The sequence below is a fragment of the Crocodylus siamensis genome, chromosome 13 (assembly GCF_052110815.1).
Source record: "Crocodylus siamensis isolate JL-2025a chromosome 13, ASM5211081v1, whole genome shotgun sequence".
Lineage (NCBI taxonomy): Eukaryota > Metazoa > Chordata > Crocodylia > Crocodylidae > Crocodylus > Crocodylus siamensis.
In genome coordinates, this window is record NC_143407.1 from 7,179,450 (window position 1) to 7,205,536 (window position 26,087).

Genomic DNA, 26,087 nt, shown 5'->3' on the forward strand with positions numbered 1-26,087 from the left:
ATGACTGCAGACTGCTTTATTCCTAATACCCACCTCTTTTCATTTATAGATCCCAAAGCAGATCAGAAATGAGTATCCTTTATCCTGACTGAAGGAGGGGGCCTTTTTTGTGGGCTTGGGCTTGGACTCTCTGTGGGACAGGGTCTCCCACTGGCCTTTCCATCCCAGTGTTGTCTGGGTTTTGGCAAGGAGAAGGTGGAATGACATGGTGTGCAAACCCTGATTGCTGCCCTCCTCTTGAAGACGACGAGCACTGTGATTTCTGCCAGCCTTCTGTGTTCCTGGTATCGAACACCAGCACGATTTAAGATACAGTTATAAAAACGTGGGTGGTAATAAAACTTGGGTATTTTTCCCTGCTGCGTGAGCCAGAACCAGAGAGTTTAGCCATCGTCTAGTGACCTTCAGCAAAGATCAGGGCAAATTTGAGGGGACTTTTCCAACTGGAGTCCCTAGCACAGGAATTTTTAGTTGGTCTAATAGAAGACATCAGACTTACCCAAAGAGCCTTGTCTGCCTGTGTCCTTAGACCGACACGGCTACAAGTGACACCCCAGTACAGGAAAGCATCCTTAGGCATGTGCTTAAGCCCCCCCTATACTTTCTGAAAGTGCCACCTGGAATAGGGACGAAACAAAGCACGTTGCTTCAACGCTCTCCTGAATCAGGCCCGTGGCGAGGAAAGCATTTATTTAAACTCCGAAGCCTCTTTCTAATTAGCTTTGTTTTTAAACACGGGCTCCGAGCGGCCTCCGCAGCAGAAGGGATTGTTATTAAACGCCAGCCCTCCGGTAGGCAGGACATGTGTGCGGATTAGATCCGAGGAGCTTGGCTGCCAGATAAAGACGTTATTGTTGTCATTTTTTTCCTCTTTCCCACTCTCCCGCCTTCCCTTGCTCCCACCCACCATCCCCGAGAGAATCTCAGAGGAGCAGAACCAGAGAAAACACACAGGCGTGCGCGCACACAGAGCGTGCAGGAGGCGCGCTCGTGTCTGAGCCGAAGTGCAGTGAGGAGGAGGAGGGAGACAGCCAGAGAGACACTTTCTTGGGAATTAATTACACAGGCAGGAGAAGGGGCAGGTGCACACAGGTAAGCTCGGGGCAGGTGCTTTACCTAAGAGGCCGCTCACCTTGCCTGATGGTTCAATCAAGGAATCAGCTGCCTCCTCTCCAGGGTCTAAGACGACCCTGCGCTCCGCAGCTGCTGCTACATGGCAACACGTTTCCTTTCCTCTCTCTTTCCTTTCTCTTGCATTCAGCAGCTGGGTCTTTCCCTCTCCAAAAGCAAAACTTTTTTTTCTCAGCATGGGGGATGGTGCTGGAACCGGGGATGTTTAAGTCTCCAGAGCCAGGAGAAAAACTTGTGATACGGTTGCTGTAGGCTGTTTCCATGGAAGCATGAGCAGGGAACCCCCTTCCCCCCGGCCAGCTACCTTTCACACACCCACTCGCTCTCACACGCTCGCTCTCACACGCACACGCGTGCATCTCCAGCTGTTCAGCTGGAAACGCAAAGGTGACCCAGGCGTTTGAACGAATGCGGCACAGCTCAAAACATGCTCCGACCAGGAGAGATGCAAGGTTGGGAAAGGAGCGCCGAAAAGGGAGGCGTGGAGCTGGGCTCAGACAAGTTTCGTTTCAATCCAATCCAAAGTTTCCAATTCTAGCAGTCTCCAAGCGCTGTCGCGTTATGCTCAGCAGACGCCGGTTCATTCCTCTCCGTCTGCGCTGAACAGAAGTTGGTTGTTTTGCAAAAGATCTCAGAAAAATCTTGGGAGTTTGCAAGGTCGGGGAGTGGGGGAGGGACTCCAGAAGTCAATGCAATCTCACGGCTTATGCGCCGGTCCTACATGGGGAGACGGGGGGAAGACAAAAAAAAAGGGGGGCAGCATGGCAATGCTTTCTTGTTCTGTGAAGGAGCGAATCGAGTTATTTCCCAAGGGTCTGGGACCAGGGCCAGGAGATCAGACCCTGGCTGCAATTATACCTGGATCATTCCAAGGAAACAGAGATGGCTCTACCCCAGGGCAACCCGCTCCTTGATCCCTCACGCGGAAAGAGCTCTGACACTTTGGGCCTTGTTGCCCCTTATGCCGTGAGCTGCGTGTCGATGGCTTTGGTGCTAGCTTGGAGTTTGAAGCAGTCGCACCTTTAGCTTGAGCCGCGCATTTGCGGGGAGTGGCCGTACCTTAATGGAACAGGAGCTGGGTTGCGCGGACCAAGAGAAGATCCTGCCCTGGAGCGGTGTAACTTTAAGCCGCACAAGTGCTTTAAGTCACTTTATGGTGTTAATGGCCCAGAGGTTAAGAGCTCCAGGAGCTGCCCAAAATGATGGTGTAATAAGGCCCTAGGTTCTTAGTCTTTGCGCATTCATGGGAGTGCAAAGCCTATTGATGCATCAGAGCCCTTGAAAAGAGGTTCTGTGTTTAGGCAGAGACTGTTGCGCAGACACCTTCATGCACTGACAACTAGGTGGCATTGGGGCAGAGGGATGTGCGCGCATGTCTGTGTGGGTGTGCAATGGAGAGGGGAGGGGAAGAGTCATGCTCTTCTGTGGCTCCACGTAGGGCTGTAGCACACATGGGGGGGGTCGTAGGAACGTGAAGTCCCAGCCCCGCTGCTTGGCTGGCAGCGTCCGGCAGTGCAGCAGGAGGCCAGTGATGGATCTGGGGGAGTCGTCGTTGGCCCCGCTTCTGTCAGTCAGCAATGCCCCTGTTTCCTGGATGCAGTCCCACTCCCTGCTCATTTTGGAGAGCTGGAGGTTAATCCTGCCCTTCCCTTTGGCAGTGGATTGGATCAGCAGAAGGGGTTTTGTCAGGAAAGAGATAAAAGGGCAATCATGAAGCCTTCCTTGCTGCTGGGGAAGGTCTGTCTGCAGGCTGCAGGGAGGTGGAAGAGAACGAGACCCGCCTGGGCAAATCCCAAGAGGCAGGCAGAGGAGCTGATTGAGTGCAGCTCACAGGGAAGCAGGGGGAGGTTGCGGGGCTGCTCGGTAATTACTTTGGAAGCACCGGTCCCACGATCTTCTTGTGTCTGCGCTCTGGGTGGGCGGCAGAGAAACCCCAGGCAGCTCGGGCTGGAATCCAGAGAGGTTTTGTTGCGAGACTGGGAGGCAAGTTCAGGGCATGGGGAGAGGGGCACACCTGGCACAGGTGGCTTACTACAGCACCCACAAATTTGCCATAGGGCCGCTCTGCAGCGATTGCTGCTCATGGCACCTCCTGCTGGCGGGCTAGGAAGGTGCCGCAGGGCAGGCTGGGGCGTCTGGGATAACAGCGGTGGCTCCAGCTAAAGGAGGAGACATTTCCTGGCCCTGTCTGTGCATCCAAGAAATGCTCAGTCGGTGCATCCAGGGTCCGTGGCTGTGTGTTGGACCCCACGGGATCCAAGGTGCTTGGAGATGGAGCTGCAGGCCAGGAGAGGCGCTGGGGTTAAAATGCAAGCATTTTCTGTTGCAGCAGTGTGGGAATTCTGCCTCCGGCTGATCCTAGAGAGCTCGGGGGCACGACACAGCCCGTCCACAGGAATGAACATAAAACTTTCTCTGCAGAAAAAAAGTCTGTGGTTGCCGAGTCCCCTCGTTGGATTCGCCAGCGCTGCGATGGCTCTAGCCCAACATAAATAATCTGCTGCTGAACGTCTTCCTCCTCGACCTGTAGGAGAGCTAGTCCTTAACATCGGCTCTGTTCTTAAAGGGCCACCTCAGTGAAAGCTTTCCCTGCGCTCTCCTTCACCCCCATTGCTGCGCTTGAAAAGCACGTTGGATCCATGTTGAATGATGCAGCCTTTCTCTACCATCTCTGCTCCCCAGTCCAACTGAATAAAGGAAACCCCAGTTTTTTGTGGGTACAGCCCTCATCAAACTCAATGGCTGGGAAGTCTAGCAGCCCCCCCACCAAACTATGTCTCCAGTAGATAACAACTGAGGGATGCAGAAGCCTTGCTGGCTTCTTTTCAGGTGGCCCTCTCTGCTCCAACGGGACAAGCGTGTTTTCTGTCCTCATCTGTTCATCTGCAGCTCCACGCACATGCGGGGAGCGGTGTCACACTGGGATGGGAGCAAGGGGCACAGGAAGTTGAGGTCTTGACAGGGAAGCCCTGGACAGAAGCGGAGGCCCTGAAGGAAAGCTCTCGCAGGGAGACAACGGAAAGGACACTGCGCTATCTGTGGGGGAAAGATTCACATAGCGTTTCTCAGCGTTTTTCAAGCTCCGAGTTGAAACGAAAGAGTACTGTGCAAGCCACCCCCTTCAGATGTACTTAGTGTGACACATGGATCCATAATAGCAATGCTAAGCCTATATCGTGTGTGTGTGTGTGTGCACGCGCGTCAGGAGGTTAGCATAAAATATTTGGCCTTGGAGGCTCAGCACTTGCAGGAAGAGATGGAGCGAGCTGTTCTTCACTATTGAATGAAATAAAAATCTCAGGGCTGCATAATCCTCCTCATCACCTTTCTTGAGCTGCCTCCCCTTCCTGCCCCATAGCCGTGACCCACCCTTTGGAATCTGGAGCCAAAACCTCTAACGCCAGTGATTTCTAAACTCCTCACACCCTCAGAGTCAAGCCTCAGCTGGTCTGATGCAGCTTTTTCTCCATTTGAAACCCCCAGCACCATGCAATTTACTGCAACAGGGGGAAATCCTTTAGGGAGAACCCAAAAACTCCACCTGCATGACTGTTCAAGCTCCCGGGGCACCTTCCAGAAGTGCCCCTGGCCAGGGTTGCCTTTCTCAGGTTGTCCGTCCACCACCTGTGCGACGTTGGGTCTACCAGGCAGTATGCCAAGTTTGTCCAGTTGGAGCAGAGCTGGTCCAAATATTTCCAAAAATGAAACATCCCTGGAACTTTGGTCCAAATTTTGAATTCCAACCACAAGTGAAGGAAAGGGTAGGGGGAGGGAGGTGCTTTTTTCATCCCTGTTATTTGCCCTATTTCCATCCAGCTGAACAACAGAGGTTAGTCCTTAACGCTGTTGTGGTAGCAAAAGGACTGTGTGCACCAGCGCCGTCTACCGGGATGAACCAGAGCCACCCAACTGTGTGCCAGAGGCCCTGCCCCGCCGGGAGCGAATACTTCCGATTCAGAGGGTTGGGTGCCATCCATCTGGCCTGCTTTCCTCCTTGTTGCAATGCAAGTTTCAATGGCCACCGCCAGCAGCTCGCTGGGAACTAGAATGATTTTTTTTCCTGCAGATTTAGCCTCTGTTCGGCCAGCACCTCATTAGTTTCTTGAATACGTTTGTTATTCAACCAATGCGTTTGCAACTTCTTTTGTAATAGGCACTGATAACAAGCGTTCCCATTTCAAGCTGCGTTGCCTACTGATGCCTGGAGACCAAGTTCTGCAGTTAGCAGTGGTGTTTGCCGAAGGAACGTGCCAGATGTCCTACATGAAAACACTCTCAGATTAAGTTTTTGGGAGATGTTGGGGCTGCGATTCTGAGACTCACAACATGAACGCCAGCAAGCTCAGTTGCGTAAATGCAAATTGCGACTCAACAAATAAAGCAAGACTAGCTCAAGAGAGTCACCTGAAAAGCTCAAGCATGAATGGCAACCATAAACTTTTTTAGGTGGCTGGGATTTGCTGACATGTCTCACGATTTCTTCTCTGTGGGGAAGAAGTTCTCAAGTCTGGCTTGCAAATAAACCTTGGTGTGAGTGTATGTGTTGCTTTGGCCTGGAGGGTTGTCTGTAAATGGATCCTGCTTTCTATGACTGTGTTGTAAAGCAAGACTTGGTGGTGGTCTCTTTTATTGGCCCCGTCACAAAGCTGGGGGAGATGTTAGACAAGTGTTTGGGCCCAAAATGCCTTTCCTCACAACACTGCGACACTACCAAGCTTATTATTTGGAACAGCTTATGTGAGTAAACTTCACCAGTTGTTATTCATCTATTTGTAATCTTTAATTAGTCACTGAGCCACTAGGTAGCAGCTGAAATAGCATGGTGATGGTAAGAGCAGGAGATCCTAGACAGATGCTGTAGAGAGACTTGCCATGAATTGTTACTGTCAGTGGAAGAAGGACGTTTGTACCTGAAAGCTTGCAAAGAACAGTTTTTCCAACTATTTGGTTGGTCTAATAAAAGAGATCGCATCGACCCAAAGAACCTTGCCTGCCTGTGTCCTGAGACCAGCACGGCTACAACCCACCACCCTACTGTCGCTAGAGATGGAGAACGAGTAGCTACCTTATATCAATAGTATTGTTTCTGTTCTCTGACATTTTTATTCAGTTTTGACAAACAGCGACTAATATAGACCCCGCTTTCGGCTGTGAATTTCAAGGCCAAGAGCTATTTGTATTAAAATGAGGATTCCTAAACACTGTCAGACATAAATCAATAGCTCCTCTTGCACAGTAGATGCTGTAGTCTCATGAATAACAGTAGGATGAATTCACCAGGTTTTCAGGGAAAAGTATAAGATCCTCTCTGTGCTGTTCCATCAGCGATGGCCTAGGGCTTTAGCAACAGCATCAACTCGGCTCCTCTGAGGTCATCACCTCTTGCCCATGACTTCATACTCAGTTGCCATGGAATCTGTCATGATGTCAGCAGCTGTGCGAGTTCGGCGGGCGATGGAGTCCCAGATCTGAACATGCACAGTCCAGCCAACAACAAAAATGCATGGTCCACTTTTGCAAATTGGCTTTTCCTTCTGTATTGGACTAAACCAAACTCCTGTGTCCAACTGCTGCCCATCCCCAGCTCCAGTGGTTTTTGAAATCCAGATCTGAATTCTGGCGCCTGGGTGGTGTCCAGAGAAACAGCCTGAAACAAGGAGGATGTGGCTGAAAAAGGACTGTGTGTTACTGAAGGGGTCAGAGGCACTAGACGGCGGGCTGTAGACAGTCCCCCTATGACAAAGCTATCGATGCTTTGTGGTAGTCTGCATTTCTTCTCCTTCCTGCCCCGTTGTCCCTCCAAGAGAGAACTTTCTTCTGATACCACCGAGCCAACGCTCAGCAACTTCTGGGCCTGGACGCGTCATCTGCCACCTCCCCTCCCCAGCCTGAGATGCCAGAGCGTTGATTGGAAACAGCAGGGGCACGAGAAGGGCTGGAGGGTTAAACAGAGCCAGATGGAAGCAGCGAGACATAAAACTGGGAATAAAAGGGAACAGAATCTCTTTATGGAGACAGTAAATTACTGAGAAACCCAGGAATGCACTGGGTTGCCTTCACTGAGGTATTTTAAATGGAGTGGAGTTGTCCATGAAACCAATGTGTCAGCAGCTCTCGATGGAGACTCCCCACGTACAGGGTATGTTATGTACGGTGCTTGCCTGCAGCAACCCTGAGCTGGGAGGAACGCAAGGCTCGGCCTGGGCCTGGGGGATGGGGGCTCGGAGGGTCATCCCGGGCTGTGGCATCGATCGCTAAGGCCCTGGTGAGCGAATAAAAGGGCTGTCTGAGAAGGAATTTCCTCCCTGGCAAAAGAGAGCCGAGAAGCCTGTTTACTGGCGGGTGCTTCTATTTGCCCACGAACCGTTCCACTTCTGAGCCATGTTAGACCTCGCTGTTTGCTTGTTAGCCTAGCGCTGTTGACATTTCCTTGCCGCAGACCGAACGGGGCCTTGCCGTCCCTGACTCAGCCCCTGTCTATGCTGCTGGCGCAGAGCGGGCGCCGTACGTGGCTGCCCTGTTTGCCAGCGGGCGAGTGAAACCCAAGGGGACCCGTTGCGCGCACATCCCTGACGCCCGGCCCCCGAGCTGTCCCTGTGTGGGGCGCTTGCAGTGAAGTCTGAGTGGCACCAGGGTCTGTTAATGAGCGTGGCGGGGGATGAGTGGGGGTGGTGGGGGATAGGATGAGGAGCACTGAGCTGCAGAGGTTGCTTTATTCGCTCATCATTCAAGGGCTTCTGCCTGGCGCCTTTCATCCCTGGAGAGTGTCCCTCTTGTGCTGCACCAGAGGGAAGTAACAGCACCTTCCTGAGCTTGTGCCTTAGCCTGGTGACTGGGATGGGGCATGGGAAACAGCCCATCGAACCCGGTCTCCCTGAGTCTCCCGATGCACCCGGGCAGCTCAGCCAAGCTCAGGGAGACGGCTCTGCTCGGTCCTTTGCACGCGATCTTCCCCACGCGCTCACAGTGTCCCTCCTTGCCAGGCCGGGGAGCGGTATGGCCAGCGCACGTCTGCTCCTCTTGCAGTCCCCGGGTTTCCCCTTCTGCTGCTCGCGGCGCAGCGCTAGCTGGGCGCCTGGTATGGCCCGGTGGGGCGTTCCTGTGATCTCTGTTCCCCGTTTCATCTCATTGTATTCCTTTCTCCCCCCGTCCCTCGTGTGTGCCTGAGCTCTCTTCCCTTTGCCGCAAGTCCTCTGGCTGCCCAGGCAGCCTGTCAAGCTCAGCTGCGTTCGTGCCTGCATGACACACAAGTCTGAGCGAGCCTGACTAATAGGCTGAGGCATCTGCCGCGCACGCCGAACACCTCCTGTCGCACCTCCAAAAGATCCAGGGCAGAGGCGCGGCCCTGACCGTCGCTGCCTGGGGGCTCCTCAGCCCCTTCGCTTCCTCCAGAAAACCCCCACGCACATCCCTGCTTTGCCAGGGTGAAAGCAGGGGAGATGGGTCCCATTTAACAAGGGGGGGAGGAGAAAGGGAGTTAAACCTCAGGGGGGAGAGAGCTTGTGATGGTCTCCACCGAGCAGAGGTATAAGGGCACGTGTGGGCAGGCTGGCACCGGGAAGAGGGCTGTTTTTGCAGGCAGGCCATTGACCTGGCATTCAGGAACACGAGGGTCAATTCTCAGACCTGCCTCGGGGACTGTGGGAAAGTCGCACTGTGTCTCTGCATCTCATTACCCCCTTCAGTAAGATCCTCCCCCTGCCCATTTAGAGGGCAGGCAGGTCTAGGCCTGAGCTATCTCTTACTGTGCATCTGCCCCACCCTTAGCAAAATGGGCTCCCAATCTCTGTCTAGGCGCTAACAGAATACAAACACGCTGATGGGTACGGGATTGAAATGCTTTGCTGCGGGCCAGAGAGCAAGGACTACCTCAGCACTTTCCAGTCACATTACAATATATAAATACACTCCATTCAATTAGCCCAGTGCCCCTCCAAGGACTGGTGTGCGAATTAGCGGCTGTCGGAGTCAGGACTGCGTTACATCTGGCCCGGCAGTTCCATCATTTGTACATTGCTGCAACGTGGCCCTGGAAGCTAGAGACAAGCATCTTCAAATCTACGAGTTGTTTTAAATCTGCTTTGCATATTTGTACACGGCACCAAATTCCCCTATGGAACCAATTAGGTTTCTGCAATGAACCACAGGAACCTCGGTGCAGCACCAGAAGGAAGCCCCCCGGCCAGTGCTCATTGTCAAAGAGGAGGCACGGGCAACGCAGCCTGAGCACGTGATTGGGGGCCAAAGACCCCTGTTCTCTCTTCTTAGCCCTGCCGTTGCCTTTCTGTGTGATTTTTGGTGAACGTGGCCTCTCTGTGCCTCACCTTCCCAGTCTGTAAAATGGGTCTAGTCATATGACCCTGCCTCCTGAGAGGTGTCGAGTGGGTCTGTGGGAATTGTAGGGGTTTGGCACCGGCCGGTTTCTGCTCCCAATGAACCCAACGCTAACTTCTTTTGAAAATCGACCTTTGCTGTTTATGCAGGACTGTGCAACTAGAAATCATAATGTCACTGCTGAGGATAACGTTGTCATTGCTGAGTCTGCTCCTTACCCGTGCCACTGATTATTTGGCCTCCATCTCATCATGTAAGAAGAGCTCCCAAACAGTCAGTTCCCAGCTTCTCTATAAGGCAGAAAAACTTATAACTCAGAAATGAAGCGACTTGCCCAAGGTCACGCATGAAGACTGCAGCGCTGCAGAGGGCTGAACCCAGATCTCCTCCATCACAGACCCGTCTCTTAAATACTACCAGACCATCCAGCTTTGTTAGCCGTCTACCCGCTCCCGTCTTCCTCATCTCAGCAGTCCGCCAATTTGCTACTGAATCATTGCTGTCTGGCTCAGCTACAAAATGAAGCATTGCGGTGATGCATCCACTGTGCCTATTTCCAAAGGGGCAATCAGTCCTCCTTGCCGAGGCTGGGCTGGCACCCGGGCTCCTTGACAGAACCGTAGCTTCGTAAGTTAATTACCACCCGGTCACGTGCCTTCATCCTCATGAATCTGAGTGGTGCTGCAGGATTCACTGCAGTCACTTGGTGGCACTGCAGATAAAATGTCCTTAAAAATTAAAGTGAAATTATGGTTCAAAGACGCAACGGGGCTTATGTGGTAGAGAAACCAAGAAAACAACCCCCACCCTGGCTCTCTCTCATCGACATCCTCACCTCTGGGTATATTTTCTCCTTTCTCGCTCTGTTTTTCTGTCCATTATATTCTCCTTTGCTGGAGATATTACCTTGTGCTATTTGTAGCTTCGAGACCTTTGCATAGCTTCCTTCTCGCTAGCTATTTAATAAATGAAATTACTGCAAACTCATTTTGACACATAAGGAGCCTGGGGCATTGGGAGCCCGATGGAACAGCAATTGGTTTAGGACGGGTGTAGTTGGCTTAGGACGTCATTTGTCACGCAGAGATCTAATGATGAAAAACCACAGATCCCGTTAGGGGCTATTAGCCTGATGCTTCAAGGGAGAAACCAAGCAGGAGCTGCCTGGTTTTGGGGCTAAACTTTCTGTTTGGGCAGCTTCGCCTTTAATTATGCATCATGTGAGTTATCCACCTTCCAAAAACACATCCAACGCAGCCACTAATGGAGACGGATCATCAGACGTGACTCCTACCTTGCCTTTCCTATTACATCTGTTAACTGATTCCCTTCCCTTCTTTTCTTTTCTTTGCTGCATCAGGGCCGTGGCGAATCTTCTGTTCTCTGCTATGATGGATGGCTCTTTGTAAGAGCAAAGCAGAATAGAAAAGCAATCAAGCAAAGCTGCATTGAGTTTACCATTGACCCCGTTCCATCAGACCTCTCTGGAGCAAAGTTGTTTCATGGGAGTGGGAGGAAGAGGCACGATAGGGGGAGGCAGTAATTAGAGGTGTTTAATTAGAATTTGAAAGGCAGATCTGCAGTGGGAGTAAGCTGGAACTGCATTGCGGTCAGTGCAGGCGCTACATCAATCTCTCAGCTGAAGTACTGGCCCAACTTATTCTGTGGGTTGCCTTCAAATCCACTGCTCCAGGCGATGCTGTCTCAGTACGTCTTTACCAGCTGAGTTCAACTCTGGACTCAAAAGCACCTTTCCTTACTCCCCAGGTCACCTGCTATGTAAAATCATACTGGGTTCACTCCATCCAAATCCAGGCCTCTCCCCAAGCCCAGCCCTGGTTTGGAGCTGGGCTGCACTTTCCAGGGGCGTCTGCTAATCCCAAATGAAGCCAAGTGTGTGATGCCCTGGCATCCACGTGAATACCTGTGAGGCCACGTTCCACCCCCTGCCCCTCCCGAACTTCCCTTAGACATCCCTATAAAGGAGCATGGAGAATAAGGGGAACGGTGCCTTTTCCCCCTGTGTTCCAGCATGGAGGAAAAGACCCCAGGGAAATGCATCAAAGCAAAACGCCATCATGTGAAATGGGCCCCTGGTGAGTGGAACAGATTAACGAGCACATGAGCCAACTGCAAAATGTGCGATTCCCATCCCCTGCTGTTTGGAGCACAAACACGACGGCTCGATCCGTGGAGGGACCGAGCCTGCTCCTCCGCTGACGGAGGGGGCGTTTTGCATCTCGTGGAGCTGTTTGCGCTCTCTCTGACGAAAAAGAAACCTTGGCGCAGTTTGTCAGATGCAGCCTCTTTGGGAAAGCGAGTGGGTGGTTGGGTACTGTGTGGTGATGAGAGGGTGACATGGGGACCACAGGCAACTCCCAGGTTGGGCAGGCACCCCTCATACTGCACGCTCATCTCTTCTGGGCGTCTCGCCTCTGTCGCACGAGGTGGGAGAGCGATGGGGAAACTTAGGAAAACAGGTGCTCGTGTGAGCAAGTGGCTATCTCACTCACATGAGAGCTACTCAGGACCACCCCATGCTGTGTTATCTGTCTCTGCCTGTATGCTGTGGTCCTTGACTTTATGTCCCCCTTCTACTTCTCCTTCTCTTCACCTTACTCCCCTCACCCATGAGGGACACATATTTATCCATGTAGAAACACACCTCTAGGTGGGCAAGAAGGAGCCCTAATACAAGGAAGCAAGAAAGCAGTGCTGTCCCACGATGAGTGGATTACTAGCTCTCTCGTGGATTCCCTGCAAGGGGAAAGAACGGGGGGTCTTGTGTTAAAGCACGAGTCTAGGGCCTCAGAGCCTTGGACAATGCCCCAATCTCTCTATCTCATCTGCAAATGGGGTTATTCATCCCTCCCGGCCGCATGTTGAGGATAAGTTCATTGATGTCACAGCGCTGGGGGATGGTTATGATCTATACGGGCCTGTTTTTGAAGCTGTTCTTTCTGTTCCCCCTTAGGTGAATACCTGGACCATGAAGGTGGCCTTCAGATTGCTTCTCCCGCTCATCCTCTTGCTGATCTTTGAGGTGAACGGGCAGCGGAAGAAGCCTCCCCGGAAGCCTACTCGCCGGCCGCCCGAGCCAGTCGAGCCCACGGAGTTACCTCCGCCCCTGCCACCGGGCCCCCCCTCCGTCTTCCCAGACTGCCCCAGAGAATGTTTCTGCCCCCCAGATTTCCCCTCCGCCCTTTACTGCGATAGCCGCAACCTGAGGAAGGTGCCCATCATCCCCTCCCGGATCCACTATCTCTACCTTCAGAACAACTTCATCGAGGACCTCCCGGAAGAGTCCTTCAAGAATGCCACAGAGCTGAAGTGGGTCAACCTGGACAACAACCGCATCAAGAAGGTGGACAAGCGGGTCTTGGAGAAACTGGACAATCTGGTCTTCCTTTACATGGAGAAGAACAAGCTCCGGGAGGTGCCTAACTTCCTGCCCCCCAACCTGGAGCAGCTGCGCCTGAGCAGGAACCACATCTCCAAGATCCCTGCCGGGGTCTTCAACAAGCTGCAGAACCTGGTGCTGCTGGACCTCCACAAGAACGAACTGGACGACATGGACTTCAACAAGAACACGTTCAAGGGCCTGAAGAACCTCATGCAGCTCAACCTGGCCCATAACACCCTGCGGAAGTTGCCCCCGGGGGTGCCCAGTGCCATCCATCAGCTCTTCCTAGACAGGAATTTCATTGAGGACATCCCCAGCGAGTATTTCAAGAGCTTCCCCAACCTGGCTTTCCTCAGGCTCAACTACAACAAGATTACCGACAAAGGGCTGCATAAGAATTGCTTCAACCTCACCAACCTCCTGGTGCTGCACCTGGCATACAACAACCTCACGAGCGTCCCCTTCATCAGCTCCAAACTGGAGCACCTCTACCTAAATAACAACTCTATTGACAGTGAGTGGGGCTGGCAAACCTTTGGGAGGCTCTGGTTGGGTGCAGAGGAGGGAGATGTACCTGGGGACTGTTCAGAGACCGCTTCTTTCACTGTGAATGCCACCCTTAGGGCAGTGGCTCTTCTTAAGGGGTAGTTGAAGGACCTACACCTAGGAAGCGGGGGCCAAACTTTTTGGCAGGCATGTCACAGATTAGGCCTGTACTCTCCAAATGCTACTCCAATCTCCTTTCCCTGCCTGATTTGCTGCTCTGCTTTTTGCTTCCCATCCTATCTGCTGCTGTGCTGCCTGTCCGCTCCCCACACCCGCCATGTGCCACACACAGGCTGCCAGTGCCACTTGTGGCCCCTGTGTCACGGGCTGGTTACCCCTGACCTAGGGGATGGATGATCCAGCATTCAGGGCCCTAACCATGAGTGTTATGAGATCAGATTTCAGTTCCTTGCTGCATCTCAAATTTTTCCATGTGACCCTGGGCAACTAACTCCTGTCCATCTGCCAAATGGGGAGAATACTTCCTTACCCCCCAGAGGCACCCAGATAAATGGTGTACAGGTTGCAAGGTGCTCAGATGGTACAAGTGGGTGGTAGGCATGCAAGTGGTAGGTAGAAACAATGCAGCATCCCCTTCTGCATCAGAGCCTCCCAGGGCTGGGAAGCGAAAGGAGAGCAGGGCTGCAATGGCGATCGCCGTCACAAATCCATCAGGGCCAGTTTCATGCAGGTCAGGCAAAGAACAGCGATTTCACGGGACAGGTGCTAGCCCCCCCCAAAAAATGCATCAACACAGCAGGATTTTTGCTGTCTCTGTTCCAGCCACCGGCTGTCCCCGTGGCAAACATCTACAGGGGAGCAAGAATGCAGAGGTCCTTCCAGGCATTGTCTGCATGCAAAGGGAGATCGCACATAAAAATCAGCCCAGCTCTCTGTATTTCTGGCTGCAGAGGGGCACCCAGAACAGGGCACTGTACCGCAGCAGTACATGTAGTTCATACCTCCGTATGTGGCAATTTATAACATGCATTCCCTCTGCAAGCCACATGGACAAAAGATCAACAGTAGCTTGTTGATTGTAGCAATGACAGCTTTAAGCCTGAAGTCCTTACTTGGACACAGCCCCCATTGAAATGAATGGGGAGACTTTCCTGCAACAGGAGTTTTTAGATGTAGCTATAAGCATCCAAATGTTGCAGCACTGAAATTCAGCCACTTCTGAGGTGACACGTGGCAGCTTTAGCTGCAAAGGGAGACTCCATGATAATAACAGCATTTACCTTATGCATATACTTGTTTCTGACCCTGGGGTTCGAATAAAAAAAAAAGGGAGAGAAGCAGGCTGTTTCAAGGTGGGGAGCCTCATGGAGTTAAGTTTCCTTCACCAATGGCTTCGGCGTCAGGCAAAACGGCACAAAAAAGACTGTAAGGCTAAGTCCAGGTCTCGTGGAAATAGCTGGAATTGGTCCATAGGGAAAGAAGGAGCCAGCAGCAGCCGAATGGAAAGCAAGAAGGCCAAATAAAAGGTGAATTAGGGCCAGATTTTAGCTACAGGGAAACCCAAGGCCAAGTCACAACTTGTTCTATAACGTTGCTATTCAGCCTAGTTATGAAGCATTGGGTAATAGGCTATTTTCTACCATAGGCACTTTCTGTGAAGACAGACTCCTGTGCCAGTCCCCTGCACTGCCCGCACGCATGACTCCACTTTGAGTCGCTCGCTATTTGATGCTTACTTAAAGCTTCTGTTCTTGGAATCACCTTATTAAACCAGATCCTCTGGTTTGTCAGTCTCGCTAGCCTGCATGGTTATAGAGACCAGTTTGAAAGTATGATCTCAAAAAGCTTGAGAACCAAAAGGCAAAGGAAGAAATCCCAATATTTTCATTACTGTTATTTACGTTTTATTCTTTTTGGAGCCAATCTGAAAATTTCCAGAGCCTGGCTCATGGTTTTTAAAGGGATGCAGTTGGCAACGTTGATTTCCTGCTAAAGACCATTCTCTTTCGGTGAACAAAGCTCTGCTGGATTTCTTCTTACCCTAGCTGAACACAGATGACTCAGTGAGCTCCCCAACAAAGCTTAGTCACTTCTAGCTATAACGCCATGGATCTTATTCCTCACCTTCGCCCTGTCTCTCTCTCACCTCACTGCCTGAGGTGCTATATGACACTTTAGAAAGTGAAGATGCAATTTGAGAGCGCTCCGATCCTTGCAATCCCAGCACAGCCAGGGGAACACACCACCAGCTGTATAACCAGAGACCGAAGGATAAGTGCTAGAATAACCACCCAGAGCTAATGCTATCCAGGAGTTACCTGTCTAGTAGTTTCATATGGCAGCAACCATTAGCAATGCTTCAGGCTGTTTTTATATAGGGACAGAGAGAATCACAGACCACAGCTGTCCATAAAATGATCAGGTCAAGAACATTCCCAGCTCAGTAAGGCAGGCCCCTGCTCTGGTGGTCACTGGCATTGGAGCTGTAGCACCTGCCTATTGAATTCAGCACCTACAGCCCAGCAATCCCAAGGCTTTTAAACAACATGAGGGCATGCCAGGAACCTACCATTCTAGATGGGCCTAATGCTCACAGACGCCCACAGAGACAACAGCAAGCTACTCAGCTTTCTTGCTCTCTGTCTACCTGGTGTCCTGCCTGATGGTCCATGGGTACATTTCCTACCCACAGAATGAATCCTGGGTGCAAACCCACATCACTGCATCTGTGCTACCTGTTTCACCACCGCAGGCAGGCCAGTTAGAAGCTGTGTGCCCAAAATGCATCACTGGATACAATGCTACCAGTGCAAAGTGCACCCACCAGACTTCAGAACACGTCTCATCTGTGTTGGTCCTTTTGTGTGTTTTTTTCTTCTGTGTGTGTGCTGCCTTTGGCGCTTAAGCACTGCCGTGGTGCATTCCCTATCAAGAGAACAGCTGTATTGCATAGTGAGCTGCTACTAGGAGATGGGTAGATATGTGAAGAGTTTAAAGAAAGGAGTGTTCGAGACCTCCTTCACTTGTGCAGGGAGAATTCCCCCTTTGGCTTTGGTCTATTCAATGGATGGATGGATGGGGAGGTGGGAGGTTGAATATATCAATAGCCATGGACTAGATAAGCTCAATACCAGCCCCCTGGGCTCACACGGAGTCTGCTAACCCATGCCCATCCCTTCCCTTCCCCTGCAGAAATCAATGGGACCCAGATCTGCCCCACTGCCATGGTTACCTTCCAAGACTATCCCTCTCTGAGATGGAAAACGTGCCCCGGCTCCGCTACCTGCGCCTGGACGGCAACCGGCTGAAGCCGCCCATCCCCCTGGACCTGATGCTGTGCTTCCGGCTCCTGCAGGCCGTCGTGGTCTAATCCCTTGGCAGCGCCACTCTCCCAGGACTTTGGCTTTGCACAGAGACTTGACTCCAGTCTACGTTAGACATTTGGAAACTATCTTGTCTCTCCTTCCCTCCACCCCACTCACCCCTCAGTGCCCTTCCTTCACTTCCTCCCACCTCCTTCCTCGACTGCAGTGAGCCCCATGGTAAGTGTGGCCCAGAGCCACGACGTGGGGGTCGCAGGGGTCTCTTAGATGCACTTCCTATCAGATACCCACAGCACCCACTAGATGGCAATAGGCCACAATAAGCATCCGAGGCCTGAGCATGACATTTGCCCTGCCAGTCCTACTGAGTCAGAGAAGGATGCACCCTTCTTACACTCAGCAGGACACTTCCTTTCCCTCCCAGGTTCATATGGGGACAGCCAGCTTCCAGCCTTAGGGACCATCTCCAGGTGGTCCCGATGGGACCAGTGCCCTGAATCAAGGCCCACAGGTCAATGCAGGTCTAACAGCATCTTCCCCCAACTCCACTCCAGCTCACAGTTGTTCAGGAGCTTGACTTTCATCCTCACTGAGAGCACCCAGCATGAAGGCTCGGCAAGCAAGATTACTCGGGAGCTGTATGACGGGTGGGTGAGGTAGAGGGCCCAGGACTGGACAGTGATTGTGAGGCAATTATAGCAGCTTTATGAGACAAAGCCTTTGCATTTCCAAAGCAGCAACAACCAGCAGAGACCTCAAGTCGCCTTTTAAAGTGTGACCTACTGCCCGGTCCAACCAAGCTCAGAGATCCAGGTCTGGTGCTTCTCTGCCAAGGGCACACAGCACCCTTCAGTCAGGTGTAGCAATCCAGATCAGGTTCTGCATCAGGCCAGGTCCTCTCTTGTTCTGTCCTGGCATGGCTAGCACAATGCTTGGGCATGTCCGGGGGAAGCCCCATAGGTAGACTCAATCACTAGTGTCTATGGGTTGGGTTCATCCACCTCCTTCCTGCTAGACAGCCAGGTCGCGGTCTCGGTGAGGTTCCCCAAGGAGCTGAGGATTCTGGGTGCAGCTACGCTCTAAGGTAGGGCAGGTGCGCAGAGCCTTACACACCTTCCTGCACATACAGAAGGAAAAGCATCACCAACAAGCAGGTTCCTCTGCCGCCTGCCATCTTCTTACTGCATCTACTTGCCCTCTTGTTGCAACACGTAGCTGGGGGGTACACAGTACATATCCAGATGTGCACAGTACACATCTGGAGTACTGTGTTCAGTTCTGGGCCTCCCACTACAGAAAGGATGTGGACAAATTGGAGAGAGTCCAGCGGAGGGCAACAAAAATGGTTCGGGGGCTGGGGGACATGACTTATGAGGAAAGACTGAGGGAACTGGGCTTATTTAGTCTGGAGAAGTGAAGACTGAGGGGGGGATTGAATAGCAGCCGTCAACTCCCTGCAGGGGGGTTGCAAAGAGGATGGAGCTGGGCTGTTCTCAGTGGGAGCAGACGACAGAACAAGGGCTCAAGTTGCAGCAAGGGAAGCTTAGGCTGGATATTAGGAAGAATTTTTTCACTAGGAGGATATTAAAGTACTGGAACAGGTTACCCAGAGAGGTGGTGGAGGCTCCATCCTTTTCAAAACCTGGCTAGACAAAGCTTTGGCTGAGATGATCTAGTTGGGGCTGGTCCTGCGTGGCGAAGGGGGTTGGGCTAGATGTGACCTCCGGTGGTCCCTTCCAGCCCTCACTTTCTATGATGCTATGAACACCTAGCAGACAGGGTATCCAGCCGTTCCTCACCCCCCTCCCCATGCCTGCATATCACCCAGGGCAGCACCAGGTGGTCAGAGTGGGTCATAGGCATCCTGAGCAATACCTCTCCTGGGCAGACGAAGACGCTGGTCTGCCCTGGTGTCAGAATGGTGCGGGGGGATTCAACACAGATGGGCTTTGCCCTGCCTTGCTGCTGGCAGCTGTGCCTTCCTTCAGGTGCTCGCTTGCTTTGATTCTGCAGTGGTTTTGATACTGTGAGCACCAAGAAACGTCAAGCCCAGGGGCCCAGAGGAGTTTGAGAGCTTGCAGGAGAGTGGGGGCCTGAATGGAGCTAGACTAGGCTGGTCCATGGGAGAGGCGTATGTAACTGGGCTTCCAGGCACTGGCCCAAAATCGCTGCACCACAATGTCTCCCCGCCAACAAGAGCATCAGCTCCAGGGGCTGGGGCTGAGGGGTGGGGAGTGCCGAAGCTGGAATGCCTTGGATTTTGCATCAGTAGAGCTGGCAGGTGGAGGTGGGGAGAGGAGCAGGCACAAGAAGCTGGTCCACATCTGGATCTTCAAACAGCGCCTTTTTGCAAGCAGACAAATACTTCCTGCCTCCCATTTCTGAAGCACGACAGTGACACCCAGCGGCCAGAGGGCTTGGCTTGGGAGGGCGGCCGAGGTTTCCCAGAGATCCATCTTGTTCCTATTTCAAGGTGGCCCCGCACCTCCGTCCCATTTGTTCCCTGGGGATGGCTCTGGCTTGAGCCATTTTTCTTCCTCAGAGGCAGAGCCGTGGCGGGTTAGGATGAGGCCAGGTGCACTGCGGGTACCTCAGTGGCCTTGTCAGAAAGGTCCACCTGAATTCAGGCCCGCCGAGGCTGGGAGCGGTCGGCGGGCTCGTTCCTGCCGGCTGCCGGCTGCAGAGGGGAGCGGGGCGCAAGGAAGCGGTCATGCCCTGGGACAGGCCGTATCCGCAGGAAAGATGTGCCTGCTCGCGAGGGCGAGGGAAAACCGCGCAGAACACCTTGCCGCCGGGAGACGACGTGCCGGGGTTGAGGGGAGGACTGAAGCGAAGTCTCAACCATGGGAGAAGCTGTGCCAGGCTCCTCTGAGTTTCATGAAAAGCTCCTGGCCAACTCTATCAGTTCCCCGCCCATCTCCGGGTCGGCTCGCGGGCCAGCGCCCCTGCAGTGCTCGCTGGGGAAGCCGCGCTGGTTGGTACCAGTGCGAATCTGGCTCCAGTTCTCTCTTCCCCTCCTTGCAACAGTCCTGGGGTGCCATCCTTGCTGCAGGGCAGTGCCTCCAAGGCGGGGCTCTCTGGGTGGGTATCTATCAAAGGCCTGTCCTGGGCCCTGGGTACTACTCAGGCAGCCTAGTGCCAAGCCTCACCCGCCCTGCAGCTCGGTGGATGGAGGAGGCCTCTTGTTACTCTCTCCCATGCGAGTTTGCTGTGTTGCTCTGCGCTGAGCTTATGCTTTCAATGCTTCTCCCTCCCCCTCTCCTCCCCCGGTCCCCGCCTTGATCAGCACGCTGCTGGGTGACACACGCTCGACTCATATATCATAGCCTGCTTACCCTCTCCCACAGCCCTGTTGCTTCAGGCATCTCAGCCGTGAGCCGTGTTTCCACCGCTTTGTGCGCTCACCTCGTGACTCAGAGCCCTCTGGCTCTGCCCATCTGCTGTGCCTACGGGGCAAGCATCCTCCATGCATTGGCAGGTCGGCCTTCCAGCATGTGTTGCCAAGCTGGCCCGGTGCTCTTGCTGTCTCCTGTGCCAGTCACGCTGGGGGCAGTCCAGTTGCATGGGGATATGGGGAGTCTTCTTGCAGAAAGCTGCCCTGAAGCCTGGCCTGTGAATCTAGGGGATATTGTAGCTGCATGGACTTCAGATGATTTGGCATATTGTTATTTCCCAGGTCTTCATCTTCCACCTTCATAGCAGGTTTGCTGGACTTACAGGTGCTTTTCATCTAGGCCTATTAATGACACAGGGATGGGGGGGACTAGGGTCACCCCCAAACGATAGGCCTGCTTCGATCGAAGGGAGTGGGCATTGCAGATTCAGTGGGACAAGAAAAGAGGAAACAGGGATGACAGTGAAGGTCACAGGTTGCTAATGAGGGTTATGAAGGGTGTCACCAAGCAGAGGCACTGGCCAGTGCCACTACCTCTCGAACAAGTCCAAGGAGCTGGGTGAAAATGTTGAAATGTTTGTGGGGAAGTGGCAGGAGAATGGCCTCACAGACACCCAGGTTCTCCCAGCCAGGGCCTCCTTCCTGGCCTGACAGCCGGGAAGCGTGGTCCGAGCCAGGAGGAGGTTGATCAGGAGGTCCTGGGAGTTGGTAGGGTCCCAGATGAGGAGTCAGAAGGTGTTGGGAGAAGGGCAGCCAGAACCTCAGGAGGAGGTGCCCGAGGACACGATGGAGGGGCTGCAGCCTGGCGTGCTCCAGGTCAGCGTGCCCCCCTGATCACAGAAGGGGGAAAGCCTGCCAGATACACCCTGCTGACCACAGCTGCACGTCACCTCGGTCCCCAGCTGCTCATGAGATCAGGGTGGACTACAGGCTCGTCCTGCAGAGACCCTCGCTCTCCCTGGAGGTGTCTTGGTGGAGTCTGAGCGTGTAAGGCTGTCCAAAAGCAAATACCCAGACAGCTATCCCCCAGTCTGCTGAGGTGGTGTGGTGGGGGGTGCCGGGGGGTCTGTCAGTGCAGGGGCTGCCCTTCGTTCAGCAGCTAGAGGGAGCAGGGGGCTCAAGTTCCCCGGGTCTCCTGAGACAGCAGCAGCATCGCTGCCAGTGGGGCATGGCCATGCAGCCCCTTGCTATCAGTGTCTCTCCGTCCCTGTGCATGGGCTTTTCCTCCAGCCCCAGCTTTGCAGACGGCGGGAGGACTCTTCCCTCTGCCTCCTCCCTTCCCCCTTTCTCCATCCAACTGTTCTCCTCTGGTCTCTCTTTCTCAGCTAGTACGTCACTGTGGAGATGCACAGCACAATGCACAGATACAACTATGAAACCAACAGATTACGTGCCACCCCCTTTTCCATCCGAAAGACCCATCCCCTAGCATCACAGGACCGGAGGAACGCAGGGCTGGAAGGGACCTCACAAGGTTATCTGGCCCAGCCCCCTGCTCCAGGCAGGATCAATCACCCACTCCAACCCCCCCCCGTAGAGCCTGTTCTGAAGCCAGCAGATTCAGGTCAGGCTATAATCGACCAAATACCCCATATCTCATGGGCACATCCTCCAGCGAGGGAGGAGCCATGCTGCCCCAGGCCCAGGGCTGGGAAGGCATGCTCAGTGTTACTAATAGGAATGCAGATGGGAAAGCTGGCCCTTATCTTTATGAATATGGGGCCAAAGTCAGACCTGAATGACCCCAGAGTGACACCCCTGCTCTCTGCTGAGTTCCCATGGAGCTGGGTTCTTGATCCCACTCTCCTTTCCATCCCTTCTCCTACCCGAGTTTCCTTCTTCGTGGCTTTATAGAACTGAACACAGCTGCCTCTCTCTTCCTTGTTACGTAGCTTCTCCTGGTAGAGCATCTTTTTTATTCTCCCCACAGATGTTACATGTAGTGCTCCCCCTTTTTTTGATAAGTACCCACTGCATGCATAGGGTTTCTGGGTTTAGAGGTCGAGGGGTTGAAGCCCTAATTTCGGGTGCTCATGTGCGAGGGCGGCTGAGGTTCCTTTTTAAGGGTCAAGGGGGGAAACATCAGGTTTAAATAAGTATTTAAAAAGCAAACAAGCTGCCACAGCTGCAGTTACCCCCCGCTCCCCCTCTGGGCGCCAATAATGGAACGAAGCTTCTCAAAGGGAGACTTCGGATAGCATCCGTGGGAGCTGGATGTTCGACTCCCATTGAAAATCGATGGGACTGATCAAGCAATGTCTTCGCTGCCCTGTGGTTCCTTCAAAACCTCCAGCTCCAGCAACGAGCCACCGACAAACATGAGAGGGAAGGTTGTAATCCACTCACGTCCTCAGCTAAGTATTACCAACGCTGCAGAAATGGCGAGCTTCGGGTCGCTGATCGAACGCTGCCAACAGCATTTATTAGGCTTGACAGGTTTCAGCCATAAAGCCAGAAGCCCTATGTATATATTTATATATATGTGTGTGTATATATACCGGTAGACTGTACATATCTAGCTATATACATATTGTAGCTCTCAACTGATTTCAACTCAGTGGTATTTTCACTTCTCCTCTCCCACAGCAGTGAAAATAAAATGATTTTAAAAGAGACCTGGCGGTGTGGTCAGAGCCTGTTGTCCCAGCCTTTGCCAGCGGCTCACTAGTTAGTTATTTGTTCTGAGAAAGGTTTCTGGGGTCATCACAGCAGTGTCACGACGGCCATGTGGAAACTGCTCTCCTTTCCTCTCTGCCAGAAGAAGGGTGGAGAAATTGGACCGTAAATGAGGAGTTGGGGCTCTCCCAGGGTAGGGGAGTTCCCCGAAGGATTAGAGCTGGTTTAGCCATCTTCTCTGCTTTCATCAGCCTTCAGCAAACAAGATCATGAGTTATCAAGCAGGGCATGAACCCAGCACCAGAGCAAAGGCCTCTGCTGTCCTGCCTCCAGGTTACAGGCGAAACCTGTATGCTTTCGGCACAGCCTGTAGCGAATGCTTGCCCAGACTTGCAGTCCATAGCTTTGACTCAGATAAAATTGCTGCTACCACGAGGACACTGTAGCAGTTCATTTACTGTGATGGGAAGTAATATTGAGTATGTGTCTGCCTTGGACTATTCACTTTGCTCAGCAAGAAAGCCTCTGTGCCAGGTACCCAAAGGAGTAGCTATTGGCTGGCAGCGGTAGTTGGATGTTATCCTCTCTACACCCTAAGTGCAAGAGGCAGATGTGGCCTGCACTTTAGAAGCATGTCACACTTACCAATGAAGTGTGCAAAGGCACTGAACATTGGGGTGAGCTGCCATCAGTTTGCATGCTCACAAGGAAGCAGAACAAGCTATAAGGGGGTAGTGAATGTGTGCAGGCGGTGCGTAGTCACACGTGAATCTGTGCGTGTGCACGTCCCTAAAGAGACGGAGGTTCTCTGTGCGTGTAGGTCCACGTGCTAGTGCACAAATGTCTCTAGAAGATGTACGGGCTGGAGGGGCTATATCCGTACGTGCAAGAGCTGAGACATAAGTGTGGCCCTCTGTGAAGGAGCGGCTGCGTCTGGCTTGGTGCACGCGCCTGCCTGGGCTTGTGCACACGGACAGAATGGGTGTAGGCAGCAATGAATTCTCAAACTCGTTGCTGCAGACGGAAATCTCATGCGGTGCTGCCGTCAAGGCATGAATCACAAATGGGTGGGCAGGGGCACGGGGGTGTGGGTGTGAACGCATGAGCCTAGGTGTAGGTTTCTGGTCACAGCACGTTGGCAGGAGAGTGTGTGTGCACGCACACAGCATGGGTGCAGGGAGCCACCTATTCTTTTGCCTGGTGCTATAGGGTAAGTCTTAGTATTTTCCACCGTGCCTGGTGCATGAATCATAAATTCTCTCTGGGTATGCGTTAACTTGCTGCCTCTCCAGACGAGACAGCCCTGTCTCCTGCAGAATATTAACGCAAGAAACGCAGAGGTATTAATGTCTTCTCCCTGCAAACTGCAGCCTTTTGCAGCTCCAAAGGCAGAAAGTGGGGTGGTAGCTCCTGTGCTCCTCCACCTTTGATGTGGTTCTGTGTTAGTGGGGATCAAGGAGAATGCCAGAGATCTCCTAATTAGCTCTTGTCGAGGGCTGAGGACGTGGGCATGACAGGGGCAGCAACATCAAAGAAATTCCTAGGGGGAGGGGATGTTTGTGCATCAATGCAGTGAGGCAAGGCAAGGCAAGGGCTGTCATCAGATGGGGAAAGGGCTGACTATAGTGGGGAGGTTTACTCACTACCTGTATGAAAGCACCTTACAGTCCACGGTCCGGGCCATACCTGTGGAAGCACCAACGTGGGTCATTCCTGCCAGCCTGTCTTGCAGGGCTGAGGTCTTCCACGCATTTTCGCTCACCTCTGAAATACGGGCACCTCTGGGGTGGCGGGTGGCTGTCACCCGGACAGGTGTGTGTAGGGACCTCAGGGCAAACCTCTTTTTTCAGACAACAGTGAGTGGTCCGGCAGAGCTGCTGCAGGTCTGAATTCAGCTCCACCTCCCCCTGGGGCCTCTACTGCATCACAACATGCCCCAACTTCTGTGGCTTTCTGCCCATGCCACCTCTTTGTCTCGCAGCGGTCCCAACCCGCAGGCACCGGGTATTCCACTTTATTTATTTTTTTTTCCAAAACATTATATAACTCGTTCCAATTTCTGATCAGGGCTACGGGGCAGGACGCCCACCTCTGCCCCCATCATGCACTCCACAGAGCACTCCCCCCGTTCTCCCCATTCAGCCCTGGTGGGCAAGCCTCTGCCTCCGGTCTCCCTCCTGCCCGTGAGCAGAGTTTCTCTCCCCGCTCTCCAGGAACCAGCTCTGCCTCATCATCGCTGAGGAAGTGGGCACAGCTCGCCCCCCTGACCCCTGCCCGGCGGTCAGGCCCTTCGAAGCAGCAGACGCCCTGAGCCAGCTGGAACGCTCCTCTCGGGGCTGCCACTTCGCCTCCATCACCACGGCCAGAGAGCCTTTTAATGAGAGACTTAGAGAGGCTTAGCGCAGGTCCATGCTCCCTGCCGTGCCTTGCGGAGACAGGGCGGTGCGCCCCGGCTGCCTTAGAGGGCAGATTTTCCCAGGATTTCCACCCCGCTTCCCCGCTCACCGCTGTCCCTTCCCGATGGAGCTGGGTGGGGGAATTCACTCAGCAGCAATACAACCCCTGCGTGCCTGGGAGAGCGGGGGCTGGAGCCTCTACCCCAGGCAGCCTCTTCGCACCTACGTTCCTGTTTTCTTCATCCCCCTCCACCCCTATCAGAGCTGTTTCTTCCTCATGCTGCTGCATCACACCAGCCTCTGCTCAGCTCAGGGATGCACCGGCGGTGCTCCCTCCCACAGGGAGGGCAGGATTAGGCAGCGGGAAGTGGCAGGGTCACCCTCTGCTTACGGGCTCGGCATGCCAGCCCCTACTGCTCCAGGGAGCATGAAGCCGGCGCTGGGCGAAGGCTGCAGGGCATGGGCTCCCGGGGCTGTGCCAGGCCGGCGAGGATGGCACTGAGGGATTGGCACGAATGACAGGTGTGGAGGTGCTCCAGGTCACGGCACCCAGGACAGCCTTTGCACTGCATGCCTTCCCTCTCTGTGCAGCCGGTGCAGGCTATGGGTGACAGCTGCAGCCAGCAAGCACCTTTCATCCAGGGATGGTGTGAGTGGCATGAAAGCAAAATAAGAGTGGGACAAGGTGCGCTGGATGCCCGGGCCTTGAGCTGGAGCCAAAGCCTGGGGCAGGGAGCCTGGCCTGCCTTTCAGCATGGTTCCCCTGCAGTTTCCTAGCCCCTCTCATGGTCCGTCACCAAGGAGATCAGTGCCACACTCCTCATTTCAGAGAGTGGCACCAGCTGGTGCCAGGGCAGTCAGATCCCAACTCCTGAGGGCACGATCCTCTTCCCTGCCCGGCCTCTGCTGCAGGTTCGCTTCACATGAAATATGAGGGGAAATCTCAGACTTTTCCCCAGCACAGGGCGCATCCCCTGGGCGTC

At 53.4% G+C, this 26,087-nt stretch overlaps 1 protein-coding gene across 1 annotated transcript; it reads left to right on the top strand.

Moving 5' to 3' along the window:
• Window positions 1-891: 891 nt before the first annotated feature.
• PRELP (proline and arginine rich end leucine rich repeat protein) lies at window positions 892-22,707 on the top strand. The gene is given in 4 exon segments (XM_090025537.1): window positions 892-1,092; window positions 12,440-13,382; window positions 16,568-16,620; window positions 16,623-22,707. Coding segments are annotated over 3 exon segments (1,104 nt in total). The 5' UTR covers window positions 892-1,092; window positions 12,440-12,454; the 3' UTR covers window positions 16,746-22,707.
• The last annotated feature ends 3,380 nt before the right edge of the window (window positions 22,708-26,087 follow it).